Here is a 26,476-nt window from a genome sequence, read left to right as displayed (position 1 = left end):
GCTTTGGAATTAGTAATTGAGATGTGGCCTAAATGGATGTACAGTTTGAGTGATGCTTTCTTTCATTACACAAGCCACGTGTGCAGATGTACAAAGAACTAGCTGTATGTCTCCAAAGTTTAGAAGATAGTCTTTACAAATCTCTCTTCAATAGTGCGCCCAAGAAAGTGTCAACTACCATGTCCTACATCCTCTATTACAGAACCAGAGCAAACACGAAACAGTGCCCTCATAATAGATAACAATGCAATTAGGGAAAAACAGCTTGGAATAGTACCTAAGAGATCATGCAACAGTACCCCTTAGGGTGGTAGAAGCATAGCGAGACTGCATCACACATTCCAGCTAGAGAAATTTGAGAATTATGCTATCGGTTTAAGCTGGCTAAAGCGCTATACTGTAATTTTGGAAATCAGTGGAGCTTGTAGATCTGAGTCCACTAAGGATATCTTCCCACTTGTTGTTCTGAAAGGCTAGAGGTACAATTTGATTAGGTTACTGAACATTAAGAAAAAGAGAAAAGACTGGTCAGTTTAGGATTCCCAAACCAACGCAAAGTATTTACAGGTCAAGTCTATAGAATAAAAGCATGCAGTTACAGATGGTACAAGTCATAAAACATACAGTTTGCATTATCTGAACATAAGGAGTTGTACAGACCAAAGAATCGCACTTACTCAAAGTCATAATCATACATGCCAGATGGACTGGGGGAAGCATTGAAGAGAAAAGAAAGCAATAGGAATTAATGCAACGATTAGCGGAATTGAGTGATTAGCACAAAACAGAATGCTAATCTGAAGAAACATTAATCACTTGTGCAGGATTAGGAGAGGGCAGAATGTAAAGCAACAGTGTGTGTTAACATATGAAGAAAAAAATAATAAATTACACTTTCAGCCATATTTGCTTACAGCCAGGACTTCCTTCAGAAGACATTACGTTATATGGCTAGGTTTACACTGCGTCTTTTTCCGAAGGTCAAAAAAAATATACGTTTTTTCTAGCAGAAGACGATTCAGGAAAATCACCTTTTATCTGGAGTTTTGTAAAACTGAACCTTTTTTTGTGATAATTCCTAAAGAAGTTATTTTTAGCAGTTTTTGGGTATTATTTTTTTTTACATTTATTTAACCAATGAAGAAAATGCAAGTTTTTTTTGCAGCATAAACACATGCAAAACAAGTGCAGATAGTCACTTTTTTTAGCCCTCCCATTGTCTTCCATTATAAGTATGGATAGTCTTCCTCAAGGAAAACACATGTAGAATGGACATGTTCCTTTTAAATGCTTGATGTCTTTTAAAAATAGCTCAAAATCTTCAACATGGGAACAAAATCGTTTCTACATAGAAATTAATAAGTGAATTCACAGGAGCATTTTGACAATGCTTTTTGCGCCAAAAAAAAAGTATGGAAAAAGACGCAGTGCGAACATAGCCTAATAAAGTAGGCCAGCTTGCTGGCAGCCCATAGACACAGTTTCACTTTAGGCAGATTGCTGATGCCATTTAATTGTGGCCTTTTTTACTCCATAGGGCATATTGTATGAAATTTGTCTTCTGCCCCACCTTCTGGCCAGCACTAGTACTACATTTTGCCTACCATAAAAGGGAGCAAATCCAGAAAAAGTATAAAAGAGTAGCTTGATAAATGGCAAATTCTCCCGGAAACTTTTTTATATATTCACCCCTGGTTTCATTGAAAAGTGGTAAAAATTCATCATTGCAGCATGTAAAATCTCATCTACTTGGCCAATAGTGTAACAGCCTGCGGATTACATAATTGTCGATTTTACTAAAAAGTAAGTGGTATGTAATTAGGACTAATGCAGTATATGGCTACTTAAAGCCAAACCATAAGAGCTACAGACTGAATCCAGATGGCCCCTGTTGACTTCCTTGGCTGCAGCAAAGAATTGAGTTGCAGATTACACCATTCCCTTTATCAAACCCCCCTGAACCCCAGTAGCATTTGTCGTTCTCTATGTGCTGCAGTGCTAGGACAGCCTGAGTGGTCAAACAACATGCATTACACAACAAAAAAATTTGACGTTTTATGGAAACATCTCATCCATTGAAAAAAACAAAAGCAACACCGAATACGATGTCTATGCCTTCTGTTCGATATAGTCAGAAAAATGTAAATTAAAATAATTTTATATAATTTTCTCTCCACTCAGTTGTGCAGATACAGGGCATCAAAATAACTGTCCCCTATAGTGTTATTTTTCTTATCATTCACATGTAATTTCATCAGGGCTGTGGAGTCGGTAAGCCAAACCACCACTGAGCGTGTACATAAAGTGCAGCACAGATTCATCTCAACTAAAACCCTAAACCCTTAGATCAGGGACAGAACAGACATTTCTAGGACATTTCATAACTTTCCCAAATTCTTAATGAAAAATTATAGCAAATGCTGCACTGAACCCAATTTATTATATATTTCAGGAGTCTGAGTCGGTCCATTTTATACCGACTCCACAGCCCAGAATATCATCCCACTATGACTCTGCCCAATCATAAGAAGGCAGCGCCCATAGGTAGGAGAAAAGATAAGCACTTGCCCACAGTTCTGACTTAAATGCGACAATGATTTGAGGTCAGGAATGGTCCTCATTGATAGTTACCAGTCGTTGGCTGCTCCGGCGACACTTACTCTGATGCTGCTGTCCAATCTCCTCTCCCGGCCCTTAACTAATAGGAAGTGTCAGGAGGGAGATGTGGGCACGTCAGACAGTTAAAGTCCATCTACGAACTCCGCTTTGTCTCATGTGACCACGTCTCCCACCAAGTACTTCCTGTTAGTAAAGGGCTGGGAGAGGAGACTGACAACAGCATCAGAGACCGGAGTGTCATGGGAGCAGCAGAGGACGGGCAAGTCACTTCAGGTTTTAAACGTGCAAAAAGTGACTGATGGAAGATGTGTTTATAATAGGATTATGAACATTTTACTAATCTACTTTTATTATCAGATGTGCCACAAGGTTCAGCCATCAGCCTTGGTCCCCAATTCAGCAGGTTTACTTCTAGGCCCTTGCTCCACACACAATTATCCATGTCAGCAAGTCATCAACACTGTGTGAAGAGGTCTGACTGACTGCTCACTTCAATCCCAAGCCAGCCTCAATGTCTGCACATTGGCCATGACAGAGCTGCCAAATACAAGACCAAGGCTGGTAGCTGAATATAGGAGCAGCATTGAAGATAAGTAAATGATGAGTGCTTGCTCATGTTATGAACACATTTAAATTAATGTATCTTTTTTTTTTCCTTCTTAACCACAGAACCATTTTATAACTCTTTAAATGGGTTTTCCCTTGAACAAAGTACATTTAAAGTAATAGATCTTGGAATAATACTAAGTTCCACAATTGGATGTGTTTAAATAAAATGTCCCTGTGCTGAGATAATCTTATAAATGTGCCCCTGCTGTGTACTGTCTAATGGCTGTGTCTGACAGTACAGGGACATGGTCTGATCATACCACATCTCCTGGGCCGGGGAGGAAGGAAGAGAGGATATAGATAGAATCAGCTGCTAACTCATGCGCGCTTTCAGTAAGGTAAAACATTTCCCTGCTTGTTTAAAAACTTGTTTTTCCTCATGTAAAGAATCAGCTGTGATCCCCTGCTGTAATGTCTGTATACTTCTCCCCTCCCCTGCCCAGGAGATGCGGTATGATCAGACCATGTCCCTGTACGGTCAGACACAGCCATTACACAGTACACAGCAGGGGCACATTTATAAGATTATCTCAAAGGATTTTTTTTTTTTTTTTTTTATTTAAACACGTCCAATTGTGGAACTTCTTTATATTCCAAGATCTATTAATTAAAATGTGCTTTGTTCATGGGACAACCCCTTTAAGGATGCAGTCAGTTTTGAAGGGCACCATTCATTTTACTACATAGTATACAAGAAATAGGAGAGAAAAAAAATTGCAAGTGTGGTGGGAAAAAAATGCTTTTCCGCCAGTTTATGGGGTATAATATTTACTTTAATTGTGAATTAACCCTAGAACGCATACCTGGGGCCTCGCAGTCCCGCCCTGTTAATTGTTTTCTATTTTCTACAAGATTACTTTAGTTAGAATTTTGAAACTCTAGGTATTCTTCAGGTATATAGTTGTTTGTCATTTTTGTTTGAGTTATTCCATGTTATTTGCACACGGGCCTAAAAGGCCCCAGGTATGTGAAAAAGTAGATTTTTATGGTCATGCGTTCTAGGGTTAAAGATAAAAAAAATAAATAAAAAGTCATGACATCATAACTGTCTAGGTGCATATGAAAACAGCGATACCAAACTAAAGTTTTATTTTCTATTTTTTTTTTTAAATGTAACTTTCTAACAATTAAAATAAATAAATTGTTACCATTTTGTGATACTTTTTTTTACTTCTCTGTCAATTGAGTTGGGTGGAGGTTTTTTTTTTTGATACCATTTGGGGTACATACTACATTTTTTATTGCATTGTGTGTGGGTGGTGACACCTTTTTCTTTTACGACATTTACTATAAAAAAAAAAAGTGTTTAATTTGTGATAAGACTGGAATTTTACAGATGTAGCAGTACCAATTTCAAATATTAGATAAATCAATAGCTATACATTTTCTGCTTAAACACTATGGCATTTAACGGTCCGGTGTTCTCCCCAATGACTCTACAAATCGATGCTGCAGACAACTGACAGGGCTCTCCCTAGGGTACGCACGAGGGTGACATGTGTCAATCACCTAACACAGGGAACAGCCGGCTGTGGAAAATATGATAGCCGGAAACCAGACTAGTTTGGCACCTTCGTCTTTAAAGTATATTTTCATCTTGGAGTGTTAAGGAGTTAATCTAAATAACATGGGTAATCTTTGTAACTATCCATAACCTCTCTGATGCTGGTTTTCCTGGTAATTTCTCTAAAATAGCTTGTTAAATGTACAAATTGATATTTTCATACATGCATTAATACCAACGCCAAAACAAACAGGGCTGTAGAGTTGGTGAGCCTTCATTAACAGCTCGTGTATAGTAATAAGTAACAAATTTGCTGTAGTAAAATTGTAGGTAGGGGCCCTAGATTGATATAACATTTAACTGACTCGATAGCCCTGAAACCAAATAGCAGAATGCCACATTTGACACCCTGGATGTTTAATGATCCTACAAATCTAACTGTATAATATATTGCACAGCAGTACTAGCGAGGCCAAAAAGGAAGAATTTGGAGAGCAGAGAAAAGAAAAAAAATTATACAACCCATGACTTGCTTTAAAAGAACAACAATAGATTTAAATGAAAGCAACAATTCTTTGGCCAACCTGTGCCTGTTTTTATTCTTGCGTTTCTTATGACTGCTATGATGCCCTGCGGAATTTGCTGAGGAAGCTGCTTTCTGAGGCTTGACACCAGACAGGGAGCCATCTAGATCTTCGGCATCATCTTGGCTGGGTTCATTTTCCTGATTTTGAAAATCTGGGGAGTTATCACTTTCTGTCCCACTGCCTGGTTCTCCTGCAAAATAGGATAGCAACTGAGAAACAAATCACTTTACTTCGGTTATTAGAAAGACTCCAACACTAATGGTTCAGTTAACAAAAATGCCTGTGGTTTTAAGTTAAACAGGGGATTGCTTCTGGATACAGGTGGGTTGCTCACAATGGTGGTGGATACCAGCCTTGCAAGACTTAGTCAGGTAAGGACTTTCCAGTAGCAGAACTTGTTCTAAGCAGGTCTGGGCTACAGATGAAAATGGTGATTCACCACTGGCTGGAGAATGACAGTCATGGGCTGTCAAAGTGGGAGACAACAGGGTGGACAGTTCGTACTGCACTCAGTTGAGTGGATTCACCAATAATGTGGAAGAGAAAAGCAGTTTGCAAAAAAAAATATATATATATATATATATATATATATATATATATATATTTTACATCAGTATTTGAAAGCAAAAAACCAGGCGTGGAATAGTCACCAGTACGGCAGAAGGAGGAATAGAAATCTCAGGTTAATACCCAAGCAAATGCCACTTGTAGTATGCTTCTACTAAGGCAGGTATCCCTAGATGCAAAAGGTAAGAGGTCTACAAACACACTAGTTTGTTTGTTACCCAAGGGGGAGTGAACCATGAATGGTAGCCCTAGAGGTAGTCTGACCTCTGCCAGAGCATACCGGGATGACCCACAAGGCACTGTCAGTCAGATTTTGTAAAAACCTCTCCGGGAGATGAGCAGCAAGTACCCAATAAGGAGATTGCTTTTTACTTTTTAAAGGAAGGAGAACAGAGAACCTAATCAAGGCCAAATCAGGTCTGGGACTCAAAACTCATGTCTTGTCTCCAAATGACACTAATCTAAATCGAATAGCTGGGTGTCAGCTGCCCAGGAGTAACCTATTGGGGAGGAGTCAGCTTTTTTTTCCTGAGAAGTATTTTTAAGGTAAGTGCACACACGTTGTGTTTTTTCTGCAACAAATCTGCTGAACTTTTCTCTGGCAGGAGATTTTGGTGCGTATTTTTGAACACCCATTACTTCCTATGGGTGAAAAACGCAACAAAATACGGGACAAAATACGCGCGTTTCTGCTGAAAGTAGTGACATGTCACTTCTTTCAGCCCTTTTCTAATCACTGAAAATATACAGCAAACAAAAAAGCAACATGTGGGAACAGTGAATTCTGGTTTCTCATACACTTTGCTGGTACTGCCAGACGCAGCTGACAATTTACATAAAAGTCTACTGAAAATACGCAGCAAAACACAACGTGTGTGCACTTACCCTTAGGGCAGGGACACACTGCCGCACTGAACTGACTGGCCAGCACCTCTCCTGACCTGAGCATGACCACATGATTGATTTCTATGCAGCTGTCAAGCTCAGGTCAGGAGAGCAGACTGCCAGTACCAGGTTTATGATGAGATCCTCCCACGAGAAATACAGAAGTGTGTCTCTGCCCTTAGTGTCAGAATCCAACTGGCAGCATATAAGATTGCTTCCTGTGTCCCCAACGAAGTGACCAATAAATTTATTTCAGAAGTGTATTTATTCATACATATATCACCGTTCAAAGTCGCTCAGGCAAGTCTGATGGCAAACTACGAATAATCCCTGAAATCTACCATTTGGAAAGGTAAGTCACAATAGAAAACGAAAAAAAAAAAAAAAGATGCTTGTACAGTATGTAAGACCAATTCCACAAGAAAACAATCGTCAGCCCTACCATGGATTTGATGCCAATTTAAAAACAACATGGGCATCTAAGATTTTGTTAGTTGCAGTCATTAGACTACTGATCCCTATTGAACTGTGGGGGTATGTGTATAAAACACAAAATTATATACTTCAAAAGTCAGTACAAGAACAGACAGGACAATATTAAATGCTGGTATTGCGTTAAACATGTGTAACTACCTTACCAAAATCATTCAGGGGACTAAAGCACCAATTTATGGATAAAATGCAAAATAAAAAAATGTAAATTGCTTTCTCCATGTGATGCATTATCACATCCATATAATAAATAAATTTGGCTCCTACTTTTTTCAGTTAAAAGGGAATCTGTCAGCAGGTTTTTGCTATGTAATCTGAAGACAGCATGCTGTGGGGGATCAAACACAGATTTCAGTTATCCCTCTGTTATCAAGCTCTGACATTTTGTTTGCTTACAATGAATGTTTTAGCACCAGGAGCTTATTGCTTAACTACAGCAGCTCCTGCCTCCTGGTCAGACACACCCACTCCTGTGATAAGCAGCTCACTGTCTATAGACTTTGTACATTGAGAGCCTGGTGTGGGCTGGGTTAGCTGTGGTGTGAGCCCTCAGCTTCCTCAGCTCTGCATCACTGCTAGATCTAAAAACCGAGAACGGCTGCACCCAGTAATCTAAGTGATACATGGTTGGATTCAGCTTCTCTTTGCCTACATCAGGCTGCTCTCAGATGAGGTAAACACCTGTTGACAGATTCTGTTTAACGAGCCAAAGACACATTGGTAATTTGTTTTAGGCTATCTTCCGATGTTGAGTAATTGATTTAGCTACATGGATTTTGATAGATCATAATTATCTAGCTATACACACAAAAACGCATGTAAAAAAAAAAAATACCGTGGCGACCAAAAGGTCTGTCTGGTTGTTGTGATGCCATTTTCCTGGTGAATTTAGTAAATCAGAAGCAAATGCTTGTCAGCTATAAGGAAGACAATTGTGTTTGAGATTGTTTTATCCCTTTTTGGGTTAGTTTTCAACATTTGAATGTTTTGCATATTTTGCCTAAAATTTTATATTTTGTGTGTGTGTTTTTCAGGTTAAAACATGGCAAAGACAAAGCCAAATTTATCACCAGTCAGGAAGCTTATTATTCGGTGAGTGATGTCAGGCAAAAGCCAAAAAGAGGTAGCTATGGAATTCAAGTGTCATGTATATTAAAGAAAAAGAAGGTTATGGAACAGCTGCCAAATCTAGAAGTGGACGACCACTGAAAACTTCCTCCAGAGTTGATCACATTATTAAGAAAAAGTCAGTATCTGATGTCCATAAAAGTGCTGTATAGATTTCACATGAAATGAAAGAAGAATATGGGGTCAAAGTGAGTCGCCAAACTGTGCGACGGCTAAGAGCAGCAAGGTTGAATTCACAATTTCCAGTCAAGAAGCCTTTCATCTCTGAAAAGAAAGGTAAGGTCCAACTTGAGTTTGCCAAAAAAATACAGCCAATGGAAGGAGACAGATTGGTCTAAGGTGCTGTGGTCAGATGAATCCAAGATCCAAGTTCAATCTGTTTGGTAGTGATGGCAAGCACTATACATACCGCCCAATTTGAAAATGTTATGATGTAAGTTATCAAAACACCTACAGTGAAACATGGTGGAGGCAATCTCATGGTTTGGGGCTGGTTTTCTGCATCTGCCATTGGCCCTCTGCATAGAATTGATGGAAATATGTTGCTAACATGTACAAGGATATACAGGAGAATGTAATGCTGCCATATGGTAAAACCAAAAGTAGGCAGGGGATAGACATTCCAGCAAGACAATGATCCTAAGCACATGTCCAATTTAGTCAAAAATTGGTTAGCAAAAGAAAAATGTTGCAATGGTCAAGCCAATCATCTTATTTAAACCCTATAGAGCACCTATAAGGATGAGTTAGGGCCCATACCCATAGAAATAAGGATGAATTGTTTGCAGATTTGCAAATGGAATGGAGCAAGATCCCTCAAGATGTCTTGAATACCCTAGTGGCTTCAATGCCCCGTTGGTGTGGTGCAGTAATTAAAGCAACAGGTTATGCTACAAAATACTAAGTTATGGCATTGCAAACAATTACTCTCTATGTTGTGCTCAATAAATAGTATATGCAAAACATTTGGCAGTCAGTTTTCTTTAAATGACTATACCTACAGTGGGGAAAATAAGTATTTGATACACTACAGATTTTGCAAGTTTTCCCATCTACAAAGAATGGAGAGGTTGTATTTTTTTTATCGTAGGTACACTTAAAAAAAAAAATCACCTTGTATGATCTTTACATAATTAATTTGCATTTTATGGCATTAAATAAGTATAAGATGCAATAGAAAAACAATGTAATATTTGGTACAGAAAACTTTGTTTACAATTACAAAAAAGTCAGACGTTTCCTGTAATTCTTGACCAAGTTTACACACTGCAGCAGGGATTTTGGCCCACACCTCCATACAGATCTTTCAGGTTTCGGGGCTGTCGCTGGGCAACAATGAATTTCAGCTGCCTCCAAAGATTTTCTATTGGATACAGGTCTGGAGACTTGCAAGGCCACTCCAGAACCTTACAAAGTTTCTTAGGGAGCCTCTCCTTAATTGTACTGGCTGTAGGTTTGGGGTCATTATGTTGGAAGACCCAGCCACGGCCCATCTTCAATGTTTTTTTCTGAGGGAAGGAGTTTGTTGGGCAAAATCTCACAATACATTACCTCACCCATCCTCCCTTCAATACAGTGCAGTTGTCCTGTCCCCTTTGCAAAAAAAATAAAAATCACTCACAAAGTATGACGTCTGACCCACCATGCTTCACGGTTGGGAGGGTGTTCTTGGGGTTGTACTCATCCTTCTTCCTCCAAACACTGCGAGTGGAGTGGATACTAAAAAGCCTTAGTTACTTACCGGTAATGGGATTTTTCGGAGCCCATGACAGCACCACGTGAGAGAGGATCCGCCCATCAAGGACAGGAAACCTACAGGTTAAAAAGGGCGGCCCTCTCTTTCCGCCTCAGTTTAGTTAACAGAGCATGAGAGTACCGCCAAGGTTAGTTATAACAAAACATAATCACATTAAGTACATTACTTTTCATCAATTTCCCACAAGGGTGCACAAAAAGAAATCAAATCTACAGGAGTGAACAACACCAGTGAAGGGAGGGAATATACGGGTGCTGTCATGGGCTCCGAAAAATCCCATTACCGGTAAGTAACTAAGGCTTTATTCGGTCGTCCATGACAGCACCACGTGAGAGAATTACAGAGACGAAGGAAATTAGGGAGGGACCACAGCTTGAAGCACCCTTCTCCCGAAAGGGAGATCTGCAGAGCCACCCAGATCCAATCTATAGTGCCTATAGAAAGTAGAGGGAGAAGACCAAGTGGTAGCCTTACAAATCTCCTCAATGGAAAGCCCTGTCTTCTCCGCCCAGGAGGTTGACACCGCTCTGGTAGAATGCGCCCTCAATCCCTCCGGTATCTCTTTATCCCCTGAGGAGTATGCAAGGGAAATGGCCTCCTTGATCCATCTAGCGATTGTAGCCTTTGAGGCCTTACAACCCTTCCTAGCCCCCTGATAGCAAATAAATAGGGACTTATCCTTTCTTAACGTCTAAAGTGTGAAGTCTCTCCTCTTTTTGGGCGGAAAGCAAAAAGTTGGGAGAACTATTTCCTGGGTTCTATGGAATCGAGTGGCCACTTTAGGATGAAAGGCTGGATCAGGTTTTAATATAATCCTATCGTCCAGAATTTGCGTGAATGGAGGGCATATTGAAAGGGCCTGTAGGTCACTGACTCTCCTGGCTGAAGTTAGGGCTACTAACAGGACCGTCTTTAGGAAAATAATTTTGGGGGAGACTAAATCTAGTGGCTCAAAAGGAGGACTGGTCAAGGCATCTAAGACAATTCAAATCCCAGGGAGACCTCTTTGCTTTGGTAATGGGTCTACACCTAAAAGAAGCTTTTATAAAACGGCCTATCCAATAGTTATCTGCAATATTGGAAGAAAATAAAGCTCCCAACGCCGACACCTGTACTTTCAAGGTACTGGTAGTGAGACCTAATTCTAAGCCTCGCTGCAGAAATTCCAGAATTTTCCCAATAGGGGGCCCCTCCTCCACCTTAACTTCTGCAAAGGACAGAAACTTCCTCCAGGTCCTGGCATAAATACGGGTGGTAACAGGTTTCCTGCTAGCCAGGAGAGTATTCACTACATTTGCGGGGAATCCTTTGTTGGTCAATAACACCCTCTCAAATTCCACGCCGTCAAATGTAGACTCGGGGTTGGAGGATGGGAAAGTGGCCCTTGAGTGAGGAGGTCCGGAATCTCCGGAAGAACCCAGGGATCTGATATCGACATCTTCCGGAGACAAGGGAACCACGGTCTTTTGGGCCAAAAGGGACATACGAGTATCACTCTGGCCCGGTCTGCCCTGATCTTTTTTATCACCGCTGGGAGCAGGATCATGGGAGGGAAGGCATATGCCAGAGGAAACCTCCAGGGAACCATAAAGGCGTCCACTGCCAGGGGTCCTTCTCTGGGGTCTAAGGAACAAAAATTTTCCACTTTCCGATTGGCTCTTGTTGCGAATAAGTCCACAGACGGAAGGCCCCACATTTCTACGATTCTGGAGAATATTTGTGTATTTAGGGACCACTCTCCTTTTACAGAAGTACGGCTGAGGAAATCGGCTGTGATGTTTTCCTTGCCTTTTAGATGAGTAGCCGAAAGAGAGAGACAGTGATCTTCGGCTTTCAGCAGAAGTGCGTTCGCTACCCTCATCAAGTTTCTTGAGCGGGTTCCCCCTTGGTGGTTTATGTAAGCTACCGTGACTTGATTGTCCGAGAGTACACGGACATGCTGGTCCTGAAAATATATAAGGAACTCGTTGAACGCATGCTGCACCGCCAGAAGCTCCTTAACATTTGATGACAACTGTTGCTCACTGCTTGACCAGGTTCCCTGCACTAATTTCCCTTCAAAGTGAGCTCCCCAAACTGTAGCACTTGCATCAGTGGACAAGACTGCAGTTGGACTACATTCCCAGGGAACCCCTTTAGCAAGATTGTCTTGTCGTAACCACCAACGAAGGGACCATATGGCACGAGGACCTAGCGTAAACTTACGGTCTAGATGCCCCTCTAAAGCTGCGTTATTGTACAACACATCCCACTGAAAGGCTCTTGAATGCAATTGTGACCAACGAACCGCAGGAAAAGTGGAGGTGAAGGTTCCCAATAGTGACATGGCCTTACGGAGTGACATAGAAGGTTTACGTATACATTGTTGTACCAACTCCCGGATTCTATCAATTTTCTCTTCTGGAAGACAACATAGCTGTTTCCTGGAATCTAATATGACCCCCAGATATTGTTGTACCTTGAGTGGAGATAGTCTAGATTTTTCTAAATTTAGAAACCACCCCAAACTCTTTAAGACCGACATGGTCTCCTGCAGGTGGGTCTCGCATTGAACCAACGAATTCCCCACTATCAGGAGATCATCCAGGTAAGGGATAATTAGAATGTCCCTTTCTCTTATATGGGCCATAACTTCCGCCATTACTTTAGTAAAAACCCATGGGGCTATAGCTAAACCGAAGGGGAGTGCAGTGTATTGGAAGTGTTTAACCACCCCGTCTATTTCAATGGCCAGCCTCAAGTATTTCTGGTAATCACTATGAATTGGGATATGGTAATACGCATCTTTGAGATCGAGCACTACCATATAGCAGTGGGGAAAAAGTAACTTTATTACGGATTTTAAAGACTCCATTTTAAAGGTGTGTATTTTAAGGAAATTATTCAGGGATTTCAGATTTATAATTGTCCTGAAACTTCCATCCGGTTTCGGAATCAAGAAGAGCGGGGAGTAGAAACCAAGACCCTTTTCAGCTTCCGGAACCTCAATCAGGACGTGCTTTCTTATTAGGGTTTGTACTTCCGAAACGAGGGCAGCCTGGCGTTCTGGGGAAGAACTGGAGGGAACAACCATGAACCTTTTGTGAGGCAATGCTTTAAATTGAAACTTAAGACCATACTTAATCAGGCTCAAAATCCAATTACTATGAGAAATCTGCTCCCAAGCTGGGACAAAAAATTGCAATCTCCCTCCCACCTGGGCTGATTGTGTATCCCCTGTCTTCGGCTCATTTTTTTGGAGACGGACCAAAGAGTAGACCTCTACCTTTTCGACCTCTTTCATCAGACTTGTCTTGCTCCCTGAAATATCTCTTCCGGAAAAATTTCCTCTTCCGGAACGATCTCTTAAAGGAGGGTAGAGGAACTGATGGAAACCCCTTCTTAGGGTCCCCCGCTTTCTCCAATAAGTCGTCCATGGTCTGACCAAAGAGGTATTCCCCTTCACACGGGATTGTACAGTCTGGACTTAGTCTGTAAATCCCCTGGCCAGCTTTTAATCCACAAGGCTCGCCGAGCCGCATTTGACAGTGCTGCTGACTTTGCTGCCAACCTCACCGAGTCCACAGATGCATCAGCAAGAAAAGCTGCCGCCCCCTGAACCAGTGGAAGGGAAGAAATAATGTCTTTCCTAGAAGTCCCATCCTTCAACTGACTGTCTAGCTGTTCAAGCCACACCATCAGGGCTCTGGACGTACAGGTAGCTGCTACTGTTGGTCTCAGTGCTCCCGCAGCTGTCTCCCATGCCCCTTTCAGGAAAGTATCAGCCCGTCTGTCTAGGGGGTCTCTCAATGCACCCATAGCGAACGGGAGGGAAGTTCTTTTCGCTGCTTTAGTAACAGCAACATCCAGCTTGGGTGCTTTTAACCAGGAGGAACACATAGCATCCTCAAACAGATATTTCCTTTTAAAGGATGGAGGAACACTACCCTTCTTGTCAGGCTTTCTCCACTCCTTATCAATGAGGTCTTTCACCCTTGAATTTACTGGAAAGACCCTTCTCTTCTTTAGCCCCAGACCACCAAACATAACATCCTCAGCTGACTTCTCTACCCTCGAGTCCACTATCCCCATTGTAGATCGGACGGCTTTTACTAGGGCATCGACCTCCTTCAGGGGGAAGCACTGTCTGTCTGGCTCACTATCAGAGGAAGAGAAGGCGGAGGAGGAAGCGACCGATAGCTCAGAGTCTGAACCCGGCTGGGTTTCTTGAGGAATATGCCCAGACTCTGAACCTTGCAATGCTTTGCCTATTTCTTCCCTTATTAAAGTTCTTAGGCCTAGGGAAAAATCTGGGGTCTCCTCCGATATCATTTTGCTGATACAAAGCTGACACAACCTTTTGCTATAAGAATCAGGGAGTGGACAGCTGCATAAGGCACACTCTCTGTGCTTGGACTTCGAGGAACATTTCTTGCTCTAAAAGAAAGTCATAGATAGAAAGAAGGAGGAAACATTAGTAGAACTTTCACGAAGATTCCACTCACCCCACAGAACCTTCGGTACCGTAGAAGCAGAAGAATCCAGCATGCATGGCGAGGAATCACGCCGCACCGGACCGTCCTTCCTGCTCTTAGTGGTAGCTCTTCTAGTTGTACGACCAGACCCTAGCCGGGAATGACGCTGCGCCACTAGTTGTGAGGGCTCCCCAGAGGGCTGCTCCTGCAGCAGATGTTGTTGCCTAGGTGACAGCTCCTGTGAATCTTCCATAGCTTACAATGTAAGAATGGGCTGGGAAGCACCTCTGTATGTTACCAGACCCTTTATATACTTGCCATACCGGTACCGTGTGTGTGTGTGTGTGTGTGTGTGTGTGTGTGTGTGTGTGTGTGTGTGTGTGTGTGTGTGTGTGTGTGTGTGTGTGTGTGTGTGTGTGTGTGTGTGTGTTTCCCTTTTTTTTTTTTTTTACCCAGGAGGGCGTTACCTGCTCCTTGGTCTTCCTCCCCAGGTCCAGGTGGGATCCAGGTGGGCTACTCGCCGCCAGGTCCTCAATCCCCCGGCGTTCAGCTGCTCGCGCCAAAAAATTCAAACGAGCCCCGCCCCTTCCGGTGACGTCACAGGGCTTCCTGCCCGGCGCACCGGAAGTCGCGTCAGAAGGTCGCGCCCGTCACGTGCGCCGCCGGCGCGACCTGGATCTCCTGCAAGCGGTAGCGGGGGGGGGGGGGGGGGGGAGCCCGCTAGCGGCCCCACACCTGGTGGACATCTACCTCCCGTGAGGCGATGTTGCACCTGCCGCAACGCTCACGGAGGCGCCCCCATGAGCCCTGCCGTGGCGTCTCCAGAGGACCGGGACGGACCGGCTCCAACCACCTGCTGTGGCCCTCTCTGGGACAGGAGTCCATCTTCTGCAGGTAAGCCTGCAAGGTCCCCCATCATGGACAGGAAACCTAAACTGAGGCGGAAAGAGAGGGCCGCCCTTTTTAACCTGTAGGTTTCCTGTCCTTGATGGGCGGATCCTCTCTCTCACGTGGTGCTGTCATGGACGACCGAATAAAGTTCTATTTTGGTCTCATCTTACCACGTGACCTTCTCACATGCCTCCGCTGGATCATCCAGATGGTCATTGGCAAACTTGGGCCTGGAAATGTGCTGGCGTGATCAGGGGGACCTTGTGTTCCCTGCGGGATTTTAATCCATGATGGTGTAGTGTGTTACTAACGGTAATCTTTGAGACTGTGGTCCAAGCTCTCTCCAGGTCATTGACCAAGTCCTCCCGTGTAGTTCTGGGCTGATTCCTGACCTTTCTCAGAATCATCCTTACCCCACGAGGCGAGACCTTGTATGGAGCCCCAGACCAAGAAAGATTAACAAGTCATCTTGTATTTCTTCCATTTTCTAATAATTGTGCCAACAGTTGTTGCCTTCTCAAAAAAGCTTGTCGCCTATTGTCCTGTTGCCCGTCCCAGCTTTGTGCATGTCTACAATTTTGTCCCTGGTGTCCTTAGACAGCTCTTTGGTCTTGGCCATGGTGGAGAGGTTGGAATGTGATTGAACTCGTTACCTGTATAAAAGACACCTGTCCACACAGTCAAACAGGTGCAAACAATATAAGTAATAAGTGCAGAGTAGGAGGGCTTCTTAAAGAAAAAACTAAACAGGTCTGAGAGACAGAATTCTTGCTGGTTGGTAGGTGATCAAATACTTATTTCATGCAATAAAATGCAATTTATTTAAAAATCATACAATGTGATTTCCTGTTTTTTTCTTTTTAGATTCTGTCTCTCACAGTTGAAGTGTACCTATGATAAAAATCAGACCTCTCCATTCTTTGTAGGTGGGAAAACTTACAAAATCGGCAGTGTATCAAATACTTACTTTCCCCACTGTATATTCAAAAGCATTTTGGATAAAATGAAGGTCTTGCATGATGACAACTTCATGCACTTTCAATTCATCACCAGGTAAATGGCATCACAACCACCACACAGAAGTAATCACACATTAAAAAAAAATTTTTTTTTTCCCCTGTGCAACCAAAAGTCAAAAACGCAACGTGGGAAGTTAACTGAGCCTTCAGCTAAGAACAACATATAAATTACTGAGGAAGGTTTTTGCCCCCAAAAATTCTATACACTTAAAATAGATTAACTCACGTTTGTCGATCATTTGATCCTGTACTCCAGCCAATGCACTTACTGCCTAAAACAGAAAGACAGATTAGATTCTGGACAAAATAGTTGAAATTACCCACTATTGGTGTATTACGTGCCACAATGCGCATTTCTTTCATCTATTAAAGGCCAGTTAATCCTAAACAGCTCAAGTTTTGCCTAATTTAAAGGGAATACATCATCAGATTTTCCTATTTAAATAGACTGGCAGTACAGAATGACTGTTCCAACCAAGTACAGGTGTTCGGTGCTTCATGAAAGGGCCAATCACCTCCATCTTTATGAAGCCAGAGCAGTCAATGGCATAAGGAGGGTTGAGGGAAAACAAGCAGATGGGAAGGTGTATGTAAATGATTGGTCACACCATGATGCAGCAAGCAGCGGGACTTTGTTTAAATACTCATTTTGTGCTGACAGAGTCCCTTTTATCCCAGCAGCATAATATAAAGCTGGATTCCAGGGATGTGTCACTTTTTAGGCTGTGTGTTGCAGTTTCAAAATCCATCAATATTTTATGAGCAGATTAAGGCTATGTGCCCACGATGCAGAAATGCTCAGGATTTTTTCCTGAGCGTTTCTGCATCTCCCTGGCAGAAAAAAACGTATGCGGATTGTACATGCGTTTTCCTGCCAGAGACATGCGGATGTGAAGCGTTCTTCACATGCATTTTCGCATGCGGGTTGACAAGCGCTTTCCAAGCTATTTTAGCATCAACTGGAAAGTGCTTGTCAACTTGGTCACACTATATAAATCCATGCAAACAGCATGGATTTATATAGTGTGACCGAGAGAATGTCAAAAAATAAATGTATACTTACCCTCCGATGGCCCGAGCTGTCTTGCTTCACCGTCCCGGCTGCCGGCAGCGGTAGACTGAAGGACTTGCCGACATCAGCGTCGCGTGACCAGTCACATGACTATGACATCAGCGCAGGTCCTTCATTCCATCGCGAACTGCCGCCAAGCAAGGAGGAGCGCACCGCGGGCCGCCGGAAGGTAAGTATATATTTTTGATTTTATTCTTTTTTTTTTTTTTTTTTTACAGTTTTCAATGGTACCCAGGTCCGGAGGAGAGTCTCCTCTTCTCTAGACCTGGGTACCATCCGCACATTAGAACGCATGGAATGCGCATCTACTTATGCAGTGATGCGTAATCCATGCGTTATAATGCAAGTCAATGGTGGCGAAAACGCAGCGCTTCCATAAAATAATTGGTAGTGCTGCGTTTTTTTCCGCAATGATAATCCGCAGCAGAAATGTCAGCAGCATGTGCACAGCACATGCGGATTATCATTGGGGGACATGGCAGGCCTTCTACCATGCGTTTAAGCGTTTCTGCAGCGTTTTTGCCTCTGCGGAAACGCTTAAAAAACGCATCGTGGGCACACAGCCTAACATCTTGCATGCCAGGCAGACAGGCTAATCAGTGCAACCCGACTCCCACTACTGAATTGCAGCTTTCTGACAATGTACAATGTGGACAGGAATCTGCCATTCAGGGGTGTGGGCAGGTTATACACAGCCCAGAAATCTTAGCTCCCCTACATCTACATCAGACAAACAAGGATTATATCCAAACTACAGCAAGCAGCCTAGTAAGTGATACATCCTTGGAATTAGTCTTTCTTGCCCTATATGATGCTGCTCTCAGATATCACAAAAACCTGCTGACAGATTCCCTTTAATAAACCAACAACTACTCCTTATTTAACAAAAATAGTGGTATGCAGTAGCAGTATAGAAATAAAAATTACACCTCCAACCTATAATGTTGGCAATTAGGGGTGAATCCCAACACGGCAGATTTGGTAGTAAAAGAAAACTGCCACTGTCCCATTTATCTAAAATGACCCCATCAGACAAAACAGAAATGACAAAAACAAAACAAAAATGTCTATAGAGTGGAATTTCAACCTAAGCACTGAAAGATCCTAAGGACAACATATAGGAAAGAAGAAATAGGGAATATTATTTGTAATATTTTTTACTTTTATAGAGCCAACATATTCCGAAGCACTTTACAATTTTAGGGGGGACTTATACAAACAATACAGAATAAGCATTTCTCAAATCAAAAGGAGTGAGGGCCCTGCTGGCAAGCTTACAGTCTATGAGGAAATGGGGGAGACACAAAAGTTAAAGTCTACATATATTGTATAATGCAATATATAGGGAAGCACTTACTGCTGCAGAGGTGACTGAAGATTTACTGAATAGTCTTTCCGCTTCTTTGAATTTTCTATTTCTTCTATCATTTTTACTGTTTGAGTTCCTTAATTAAAAAAATAATATATATAAATATATATATCACTAGTTTGAAGAAGTATTAATGCCATTTTACATTATTGCTACAAAATATAATAATCAGCGGAGCATTCATATAAGGAAACATTTACGATACAACAAGGGTAAAACTTTGTACTCCAATATTTTCCTAATAAAACAGGCCATGTGGAGACCTTTCATTTTGTAGATGATCCACAATTAAACCCTTCCCAACATATGACGTACATTTAAGTCATATGTTGTGTCCCTGACTTTCATGCGGGCTTGCACACTGAGCCTGCATCTTTCTCAGCTGATTAAATCAGCCATGATCTGCTATCACAAGACTCCACCAGACATGTATTGCATTGCATTAGAGCTCTGCTGACAGTGTAAAACTGTCATTATCTCCTGCTAGACTCAGCTGCAGGCTGAGCCTATAAGGACACCGTACATAGCAGACCCGGAGGCGGTCATGTGACCTCCGGGTGCCATGACAACGCCAGGTCCTCTCAGACAACTCCCTCTCCTCTCACTATCTTCTAAATGCCGCAATCGCTATAGATCGTGGCATCTAGAAGATAGCAAAGGGTTATCATTGGGACCTGATCTAATCAGGTCCCGATGATTACCCCTGTCAGAGCTGTCGCTCTGCACCGCAGCACTTGCAGGACCACCGACCGTTTATAAACATTGGCGCTGCACAGAGCCCAGGCAGCGCCGACGTTTATATACAGTGGGCGGTCGGGAAGCGGTTAAGTTTTCAAAGACACCAAACTGTTATTAGAGGTGAGACCTTACAACTCTTCATGAGTCTTCTGCTCTGAAGGCACTCTTTACTTTCCAATACAAGTCAATGGGAAGACTTATAAAAATGCTTAGAAGACGCCTGGGCCCTTTTTCTTGACAGCTAAAGGTTTCTTCATTGTTGAATGGAGGTTTTTTCATAAAAAAAAACAAAAAAAAAAAAACAAACAACCCTCACACAAGACACTTCTGGATGACAAAACCCCAGAGAAAAGGAGAGCTCACTAAAGTGTCTTTAGTTTAAAAAACAAAGGCTTTCAATGGGATTTTAACCCCTTAAACAGACTGTTCACTGCTCAGACAACCCTTTCTCATTGAGAATATTTGCCCTTTGAAAATAAAAAAAGCTTATACTCCCCTCCTGTGCTGGCGCTGTTCCAACATTGTCGGCACTCAAATTCCCAGGGCTCAAATTAAATATAAGACACGTGAGCCTGGTGCCCAGTCAGCGCTAGCATCATTGTCCCCGCCTTTGGACATTTACGTAATCAACAAAGTCAGCTGTGGGTGACCGCTCACCTCCTCTTAATTACTAAAGCGTCTGAAGGTGGGAACAGTGACGCCAGCACTGACTGGGCACCGGGCTCACGTGTCATAACCTCATGGGAGCCCCGGAAACGCAAGTGCAGATACTGCTGGAAGGGCGTCGGCATGGGGCGGGGTAAATATAAGCTTTTTTTATTTTTATGAGGCCAACATTCAGAACAAGAAGGTGTTGGCCTAGTAGTGGACAATCCCTTTAAGACAATGATGAAACATTGTTGGCCCATCCTAAATAAACGACAGGATTCCAAAGACTACATTGGAGCTTCAAACGATTTGCAGCAGGTGAAAAAAACAGCCTGGTGTGACGATGCCATTACTCCAAGAATAAAATTCCCACATGTCTAGAAAGAGTTAATTATATATAGATATATGAAAATGTAAGATTTTCTTCATTTTAAAGAGTTTTTTATACTAGCACAAATGGTTATAGAATTATAGAATGTTAGAGATGGAAGGGACGTCCAGGGTCATCGTGTCCAACCCCCTGCTCAATGGAGAAGTCACTAAACCATCTCAGACAGATGTCTGTCCAGCCTCTGCTTGAAGACGTCCATTACAGGAGAACTCGCCAACTCTCGTGGCCGCCTGTTCCACTCATTGATCACCCTCACTGTCAAAGTTTTTTACAATATCTAATCTGTATCTTATCCCTTTCAGTTTCATCCCATTGCTTCTTGTGTTTCCATGTGCAAATTAGAAGCTGATCCCTCTACAGTGTGACAGCCCAGATGTAGGACTTTGGTTTTTAACAGTGAGAAATGCATTCTGTTAGTTGCTGCCCACAGTTTGTTTAGATCCTTCCATTTGAGAACTTGGCCATCTGATACATAAAGAGTTCATCCATATCTTCAGCTTGCCTAGGTGGCCTACAGTAAACGCCTACAATGGTGTCCTTTCCGTTGTTCTCTCCTAGTATTCTTACCCAAACAGTCTCCACAGAACTCCCAGTCTCTGAAGCTTCAATCTCTGTGCAGATATACACTTTTCTAACATACAATGCGACTCCTCCTCCCAGTTTATCAAGTCTGTTTCTTGCAAACAAGTTGTATCCTTCTAGCATTGTATTCCAATCATGTGTATTGTCCCACCAAGTTTCAGTGATGCAAATGACCATGTTTCTTTTCCTGCGTTAGTAGCTCCAGTTCTCCTTGTTTGTTACCCATGCTCTGTGCATTTGTATAGAAACATATTTTGTGATAAATTTCTCTTCCTCCAATATTTTTATTATTCTGATTGTTTTGTATTTGTTCTTCCTTTACACTTCTAATACCAAAGCTCTCAATAATATTTGTTCGCTGTATGGCTTTCGCTTCCTTTCCCACAATGTTATAGTTATGATTGACATGTACACAGCAATGCCATATAGCTGTGCAACGACTGCAATGGCAGTATGGTAGTGGAAACTGTGCGTCGCTGCCTGGTACACTAAGCAAGGGGATAAAATACTGTAAGGGAATGTGCACACGTTCATTATCTGCAGCAGAAAATTCTGCTGAAAAGATTGATGTGTTGGCAGGAAAAACCCTGCGTAAAATACTCACCTTTTTACCCCAGTCACTAGAATGAGTGAAAACTATACAAAAGCGCCTAAAGAATTGACATAGTGAAGATTTGAAAGTGCTTCAATTTTGCAAGGAACATTTAAGCAGCGTGTGAATAACATTCCAAAAATCTCAATCACTTTGCCGGTACTGTAAAACATTGAGTTTCTCCACAACAAAAAGCAGCAAAAATGCAACGTGTGCACACACACCATAATAGCATGGCATGGAACATTATTCGCTAATGGAATTTAGGAAGAAAAACCTGAAAGTAAAGTCAGAAGAACACGGATCCACAGTATGCAGATACTACAGGCACCATACACATGATCAATGCTATTTTGCATCCTAAAACAACCTCATACATATGCGGTCCAAGGGTACACCCCTCCAACCCCAAGGGTATGATAATGCAGGATACGTATGGCCCAGTACTAATAGGTGAATACAGTGCAGGGTTAACAACTTACTTTTGGTTTGTTAAGTAACGGTCCCAACCTCTGATAATATTTCCATACATCTGGGTATCTTCCAGGTAACTTCCTTCAAATGCATAAATCTGGCGTTCTAGATTTGCCAACGTTTCCTATAAAAACAAAAAGATGTTTTCTGTGCTGCAGAATACTGGCCTGTCAGTGTTCCCCTACAAACAGAGGTACCAAAATGGTAGACCTTGGGGTCTTCAACTGCCACGACAATTCATCGCCATCCCAAAAAAGGAGCCAGTAGTGTGACAGAGAACCTATTCTCTTAAACTAGATTTACACTGGCCAACTATTGTGAAAGTTGCTAGGAATTATTGGGCAGAGTAAGCAGGCTGCCAATCACCTAACAAACTAGTAAAATGCTCATCTGTCTGGCGAAATGATCTTTATGCATGCTTTAACCCATTAGTGACGGAGGTCATTTTCACCTTATTAAATTTTTTTAAATCTGACCAGTGTCACTGAGATAATAAAACTCTGGAACGCTTCAACAGATATCAGTGTTTCTGAGATTGTATTTTCTTAACATATTGTACTTCATAATGGTGGTAAAATTTGGTCGTATATTTATGAAAATATCAAAAATTTGACAAAATTTTTTTTTTTTTTGAAAAGTGTGACATTTTAAAAACTTTACATTTTCATGCCCTTAAATTAGAAAGTTATACCACACAAAATAATTACTAAATAACATTTACCGTATGTCTACTTTACATCATTTTTTAAACTTTTTTTGTTAGGCGGTTAGAAGGGTTAAAAGTTGACCACCAATTTTTAATTTTTACAACAAAATTTACAAAACCATTTTTAGGGACCATATCACATTTGAAGTGACTTTGGAAGGACCATATGGCAGAAAATACCAGAAGGGACACCATTGTAAAACCTGCACCCCTCAAAACCACATTTAAGAAGTTTATTAACCCTTCAGGTTCTTCACAGGATTTATTCGAATGTGGAAAGAAAACATGAAAGTTTTAGTTGTTTTTTCACAAAAATTTTACTTTAGCCCCAATTGTTTTACTTTCGCAAGGGTAACAGGAGAAAATGAACCCTAGAATTTGTAGGGATTTCTCCTGAGTTTGCCGATACCCCATATGTGGGGGAAAAGTAATATTTAGGCACCTGGCAGGGCTTGAAAGGGAAGGAGCACCGTGTGACATTATGAACGCAAAAATGGCTGCAACCAAGAGCAGACGCCATGTCGCGTTTGGAGAGCCTCTGATGTGCCTAAATAGTGGAAACCCCCACAAGTGACCCCATTTTGGAAACTACACCCCTCAAGGATTTTATCCAGAGGTATGCTGAGCATTCTGAACCCAGAGGTACGACAGAAATTGATAACATTCGGTTATCATATTGAAAAAGTTTGTTTTGCTTTTTTTCACAAAAATCTTGTTTTAGCCCCAAATTTCTCACTTTTGCAAGAAGTAACACCAAAAAGTGGACCCCACTGTTTTTCACTTTCTTACAAGCGCAGCGTTACCCGACATGTAGTCAAAAAGTTCTGTTTGGACATACGGCAGGGCTCGGAGCGGAAGGTGCAATATTTGAATTTTGGAACACAAATTGGCTGAAATAGATTGTGGACGACATGTCACATTTGCAGGGTCCCTAAGGTGCCTAAACAGCAGAAACCCCCCCACAACTGACCTAATTTTGGAGACTACACCCCTCAAGAATTTTATCCAGGGGTATAGTGAGCATTCTGAACCCAGAGGTACGACACAGAATTTCGTCATATTGAATATGTCGTCATTAGTGATGAGCGCAGCTCGCTATGAGTTTACACCGAGTACTGCAGGTGCTCGAGTGGAACGCGAAAGTCTCCGGCCCGTGTGCGGCAGGCAATCCCCGCATGGTTTTTTTGGGGACTCGAGTACCCAATGCAAACTCGTGTAGCAAGCGCTCTAAACTAGTCATCATATGGTCTTTTTTAACTCTCTGATTTAAGGGCATGGAAATTCAAAGTTTGAAAATTGCTAAATTTTCACCAAAGTCCCCCCCCCCCCCCCCCCCCCCAAGTAACGCAAGTGATATCGAAGACGTTGTACCTCTATCATGAAGTACAATATGTCACAAAAAGACAGTCTCAGAATCAGGGGGATCCATTGAAGCGTTCCAAAGTCATTACCTCATAAAGTGACAGTGGTCAGAATTGTAAAAATTTGGTCTGGTCATTTAGGGGTTAATCAACTGCTGCCACAAAAAAAAATAAAAAGTGAAAGTAAAAAAAAAAATATATATATATATATATATATATGGTCTGGCATAAAAGGCAAAACTGCCAGGGTCCAAGGGGTTAATGAGGCAGCGGACAAGCCACGTCCAGCACAACAGGTGAGCAGGCAGTAAGCAGAGGCACAATGGCGCCCAGCGTTACTCCCCCGGTATAACACCCCTCAGTACCGCGCCAGCACCCCCGCCGGCCCCACATTTCTCTTTCCCGCCCAGCACAGCGGCCCCGCACATCCCATCGGCCCGGGGGGCGGACACGTTACTACGTAGCATCTGCTGTATGATCGTATCGATTAACGCACAGAGCAAGTGCCATTCCCACACACCAGTGCGTCACGCAATGCACGTATGAGAAGCGTGAAACGGCTCAGTTACGCCATTTGCGTAACCGGCGTATGGCGAAAATGCGGGTGGTGTGAGGAATGAGGGAGACGCGTGAATGAGGCGCTGCGTGTTATACAGAGAAGGAGATGCTCGGTGTTACCGCTAGCTCTTGTTTTCTCTTCACCAGCTCGGCTAGTTCCCGGCGCGTATCTGGGATCTGTGGCGCTGTGGCCTTGTTATGCATCGCCATGATGGAGTGCGCGCAAGGAAGGAGGGACAAGGGGAGGTGGCGGCGACGAGCGGATATATAAGCCTGGCCCACCCTCTATGCAGTGCTGAGCGCGCCTGCTGGGAGCCGGCAGAGTACTGCTGATGTGTGAACGGCGGCAGCGCGCTTATTACAGGAGCACTAGTGGAGGGTACGGCCGTGTGCTGCGAGCCACTACCCAACCAGATCACTCCTCACATTGTTTATCTGACCTGGGAAGAAAGAAAGCTGGCGTCTGATTGGCTGCCTTAGCTGCTCTCATGGACGGCCTGTCAGACACCGTGTGCTCACCACAGAGGGAATTGTCTGCAGTGCGAAAAGTACAGGGTACTGCTGTCACTTCTCACAGCTTCTGTCACCCCCATAATGATGAAGCACTGACCCCAGCTTCAGTGGCCACCACCACACTTCTGCCCCCAACTTGTAACTTCAGTGGCCCCACCACCAAGGCCGGCTGCAGGTTTTTGTGGGCCCCGGGCGAAAGAGTTTCAGTGGGCCCCTTTAACACATACCACGGTTCATGATGCACAGATACCGCAGAGGAATATATATATATATATATATATATATATATATATATATATATATATATATATATATATATATATATATATATATATATATAGTACAATGCCAAAGATTTCACTTACATTACATGAGGGATATCTATTGTGAATAGAATCGCTCCATACAGGATACTGGCCCCCATATAACGCTCCATTCAGAATACTGGCCCCCATATAACGCTCCATACAGGATACTGGTCCCCTTATAAAGCTCCATACAGAATACTGGCCCCCATATAACGCTCCATACAGGATACTGGCCCCCATATAACGCTCCATACAGAATACTGGCCCCCATATAACGCTCCATGCAGGCTGTTCCCTGCCAAATGATGCCTCATGCAGGCTGTCCCCTCCCCCCCTTATAATGCACAATGCAGGATGTCCCCCCCTTATAATGCCCCATGCAGGATGTCACACCCCCCCCTCCCTTATAATGCCCCACGCAGGATGTCACACACACCCCCCTCCTTATAATGCCCCATGCAGGATGTCACACCCCCCCTCCCTTATAATGCCCAATGCAGGATGTCACCCCCCCTTATAATGCCCCATGCAGGATGTCATCCCCCCTTATAATGCCCCATGCAGGATGTCACCCCCCTTATAATGCCCCATGCATTATGTCACCCCCCCTTATTATGCCCCATGCAGGATGTCATCCCCCCTTATTATGCCCC

General features: G+C 42.7%; 1 protein-coding gene across 4 annotated transcripts in view; it reads right to left on the bottom strand.

Moving 5' to 3' along the window:
• The window catches only part of MEAF6 (MYST/Esa1 associated factor 6), a 33,351-nt gene extending 8,073 nt beyond the window's left edge, over positions 1–25,278 (bottom strand). For 2 of the 4 annotated variants that reach the window (XR_012287042.1, XM_073665894.1), the window contains exons 1-6: positions 25,123–25,278; positions 22,386–22,501; positions 18,941–19,028; positions 16,738–16,783; positions 5,317–5,509; positions 678–707 (exon numbers count right to left, since the gene is read on the bottom strand). Coding sequence is in view for 2 of the 4 variants with exons in the window: in XM_073665894.1 (XP_073521995.1) it covers positions 678–707; positions 5,317–5,509; positions 16,738–16,783; positions 18,941–19,028; positions 22,386–22,501; positions 25,123–25,212 (563 nt within the window). In the remaining 2 variants the exon portion in view is untranslated. The remainder of the gene's footprint in view (positions 1–677; positions 708–5,316; positions 5,510–16,737; positions 16,784–18,940; positions 19,029–22,385; positions 22,502–25,122) is intronic. The other 2 variants (XR_012287058.1, XM_073665896.1) reach the window with 1 other exon arrangement.
• Between the last annotated feature and the right edge of the window lie 1,198 nt (positions 25,279–26,476).

Source organism: Phyllobates terribilis, unplaced genomic scaffold (genome assembly GCF_046119375.1).
Source record: "Phyllobates terribilis strain yellow unplaced genomic scaffold, ASM4611937v1 Scaffold_2__4_contigs__length_985480577, whole genome shotgun sequence".
Taxonomy (NCBI): Eukaryota; Metazoa; Chordata; class Amphibia; order Anura; family Dendrobatidae; genus Phyllobates; species Phyllobates terribilis.
This window is presented reverse-complemented; position numbering and strand designations above follow the sequence as displayed.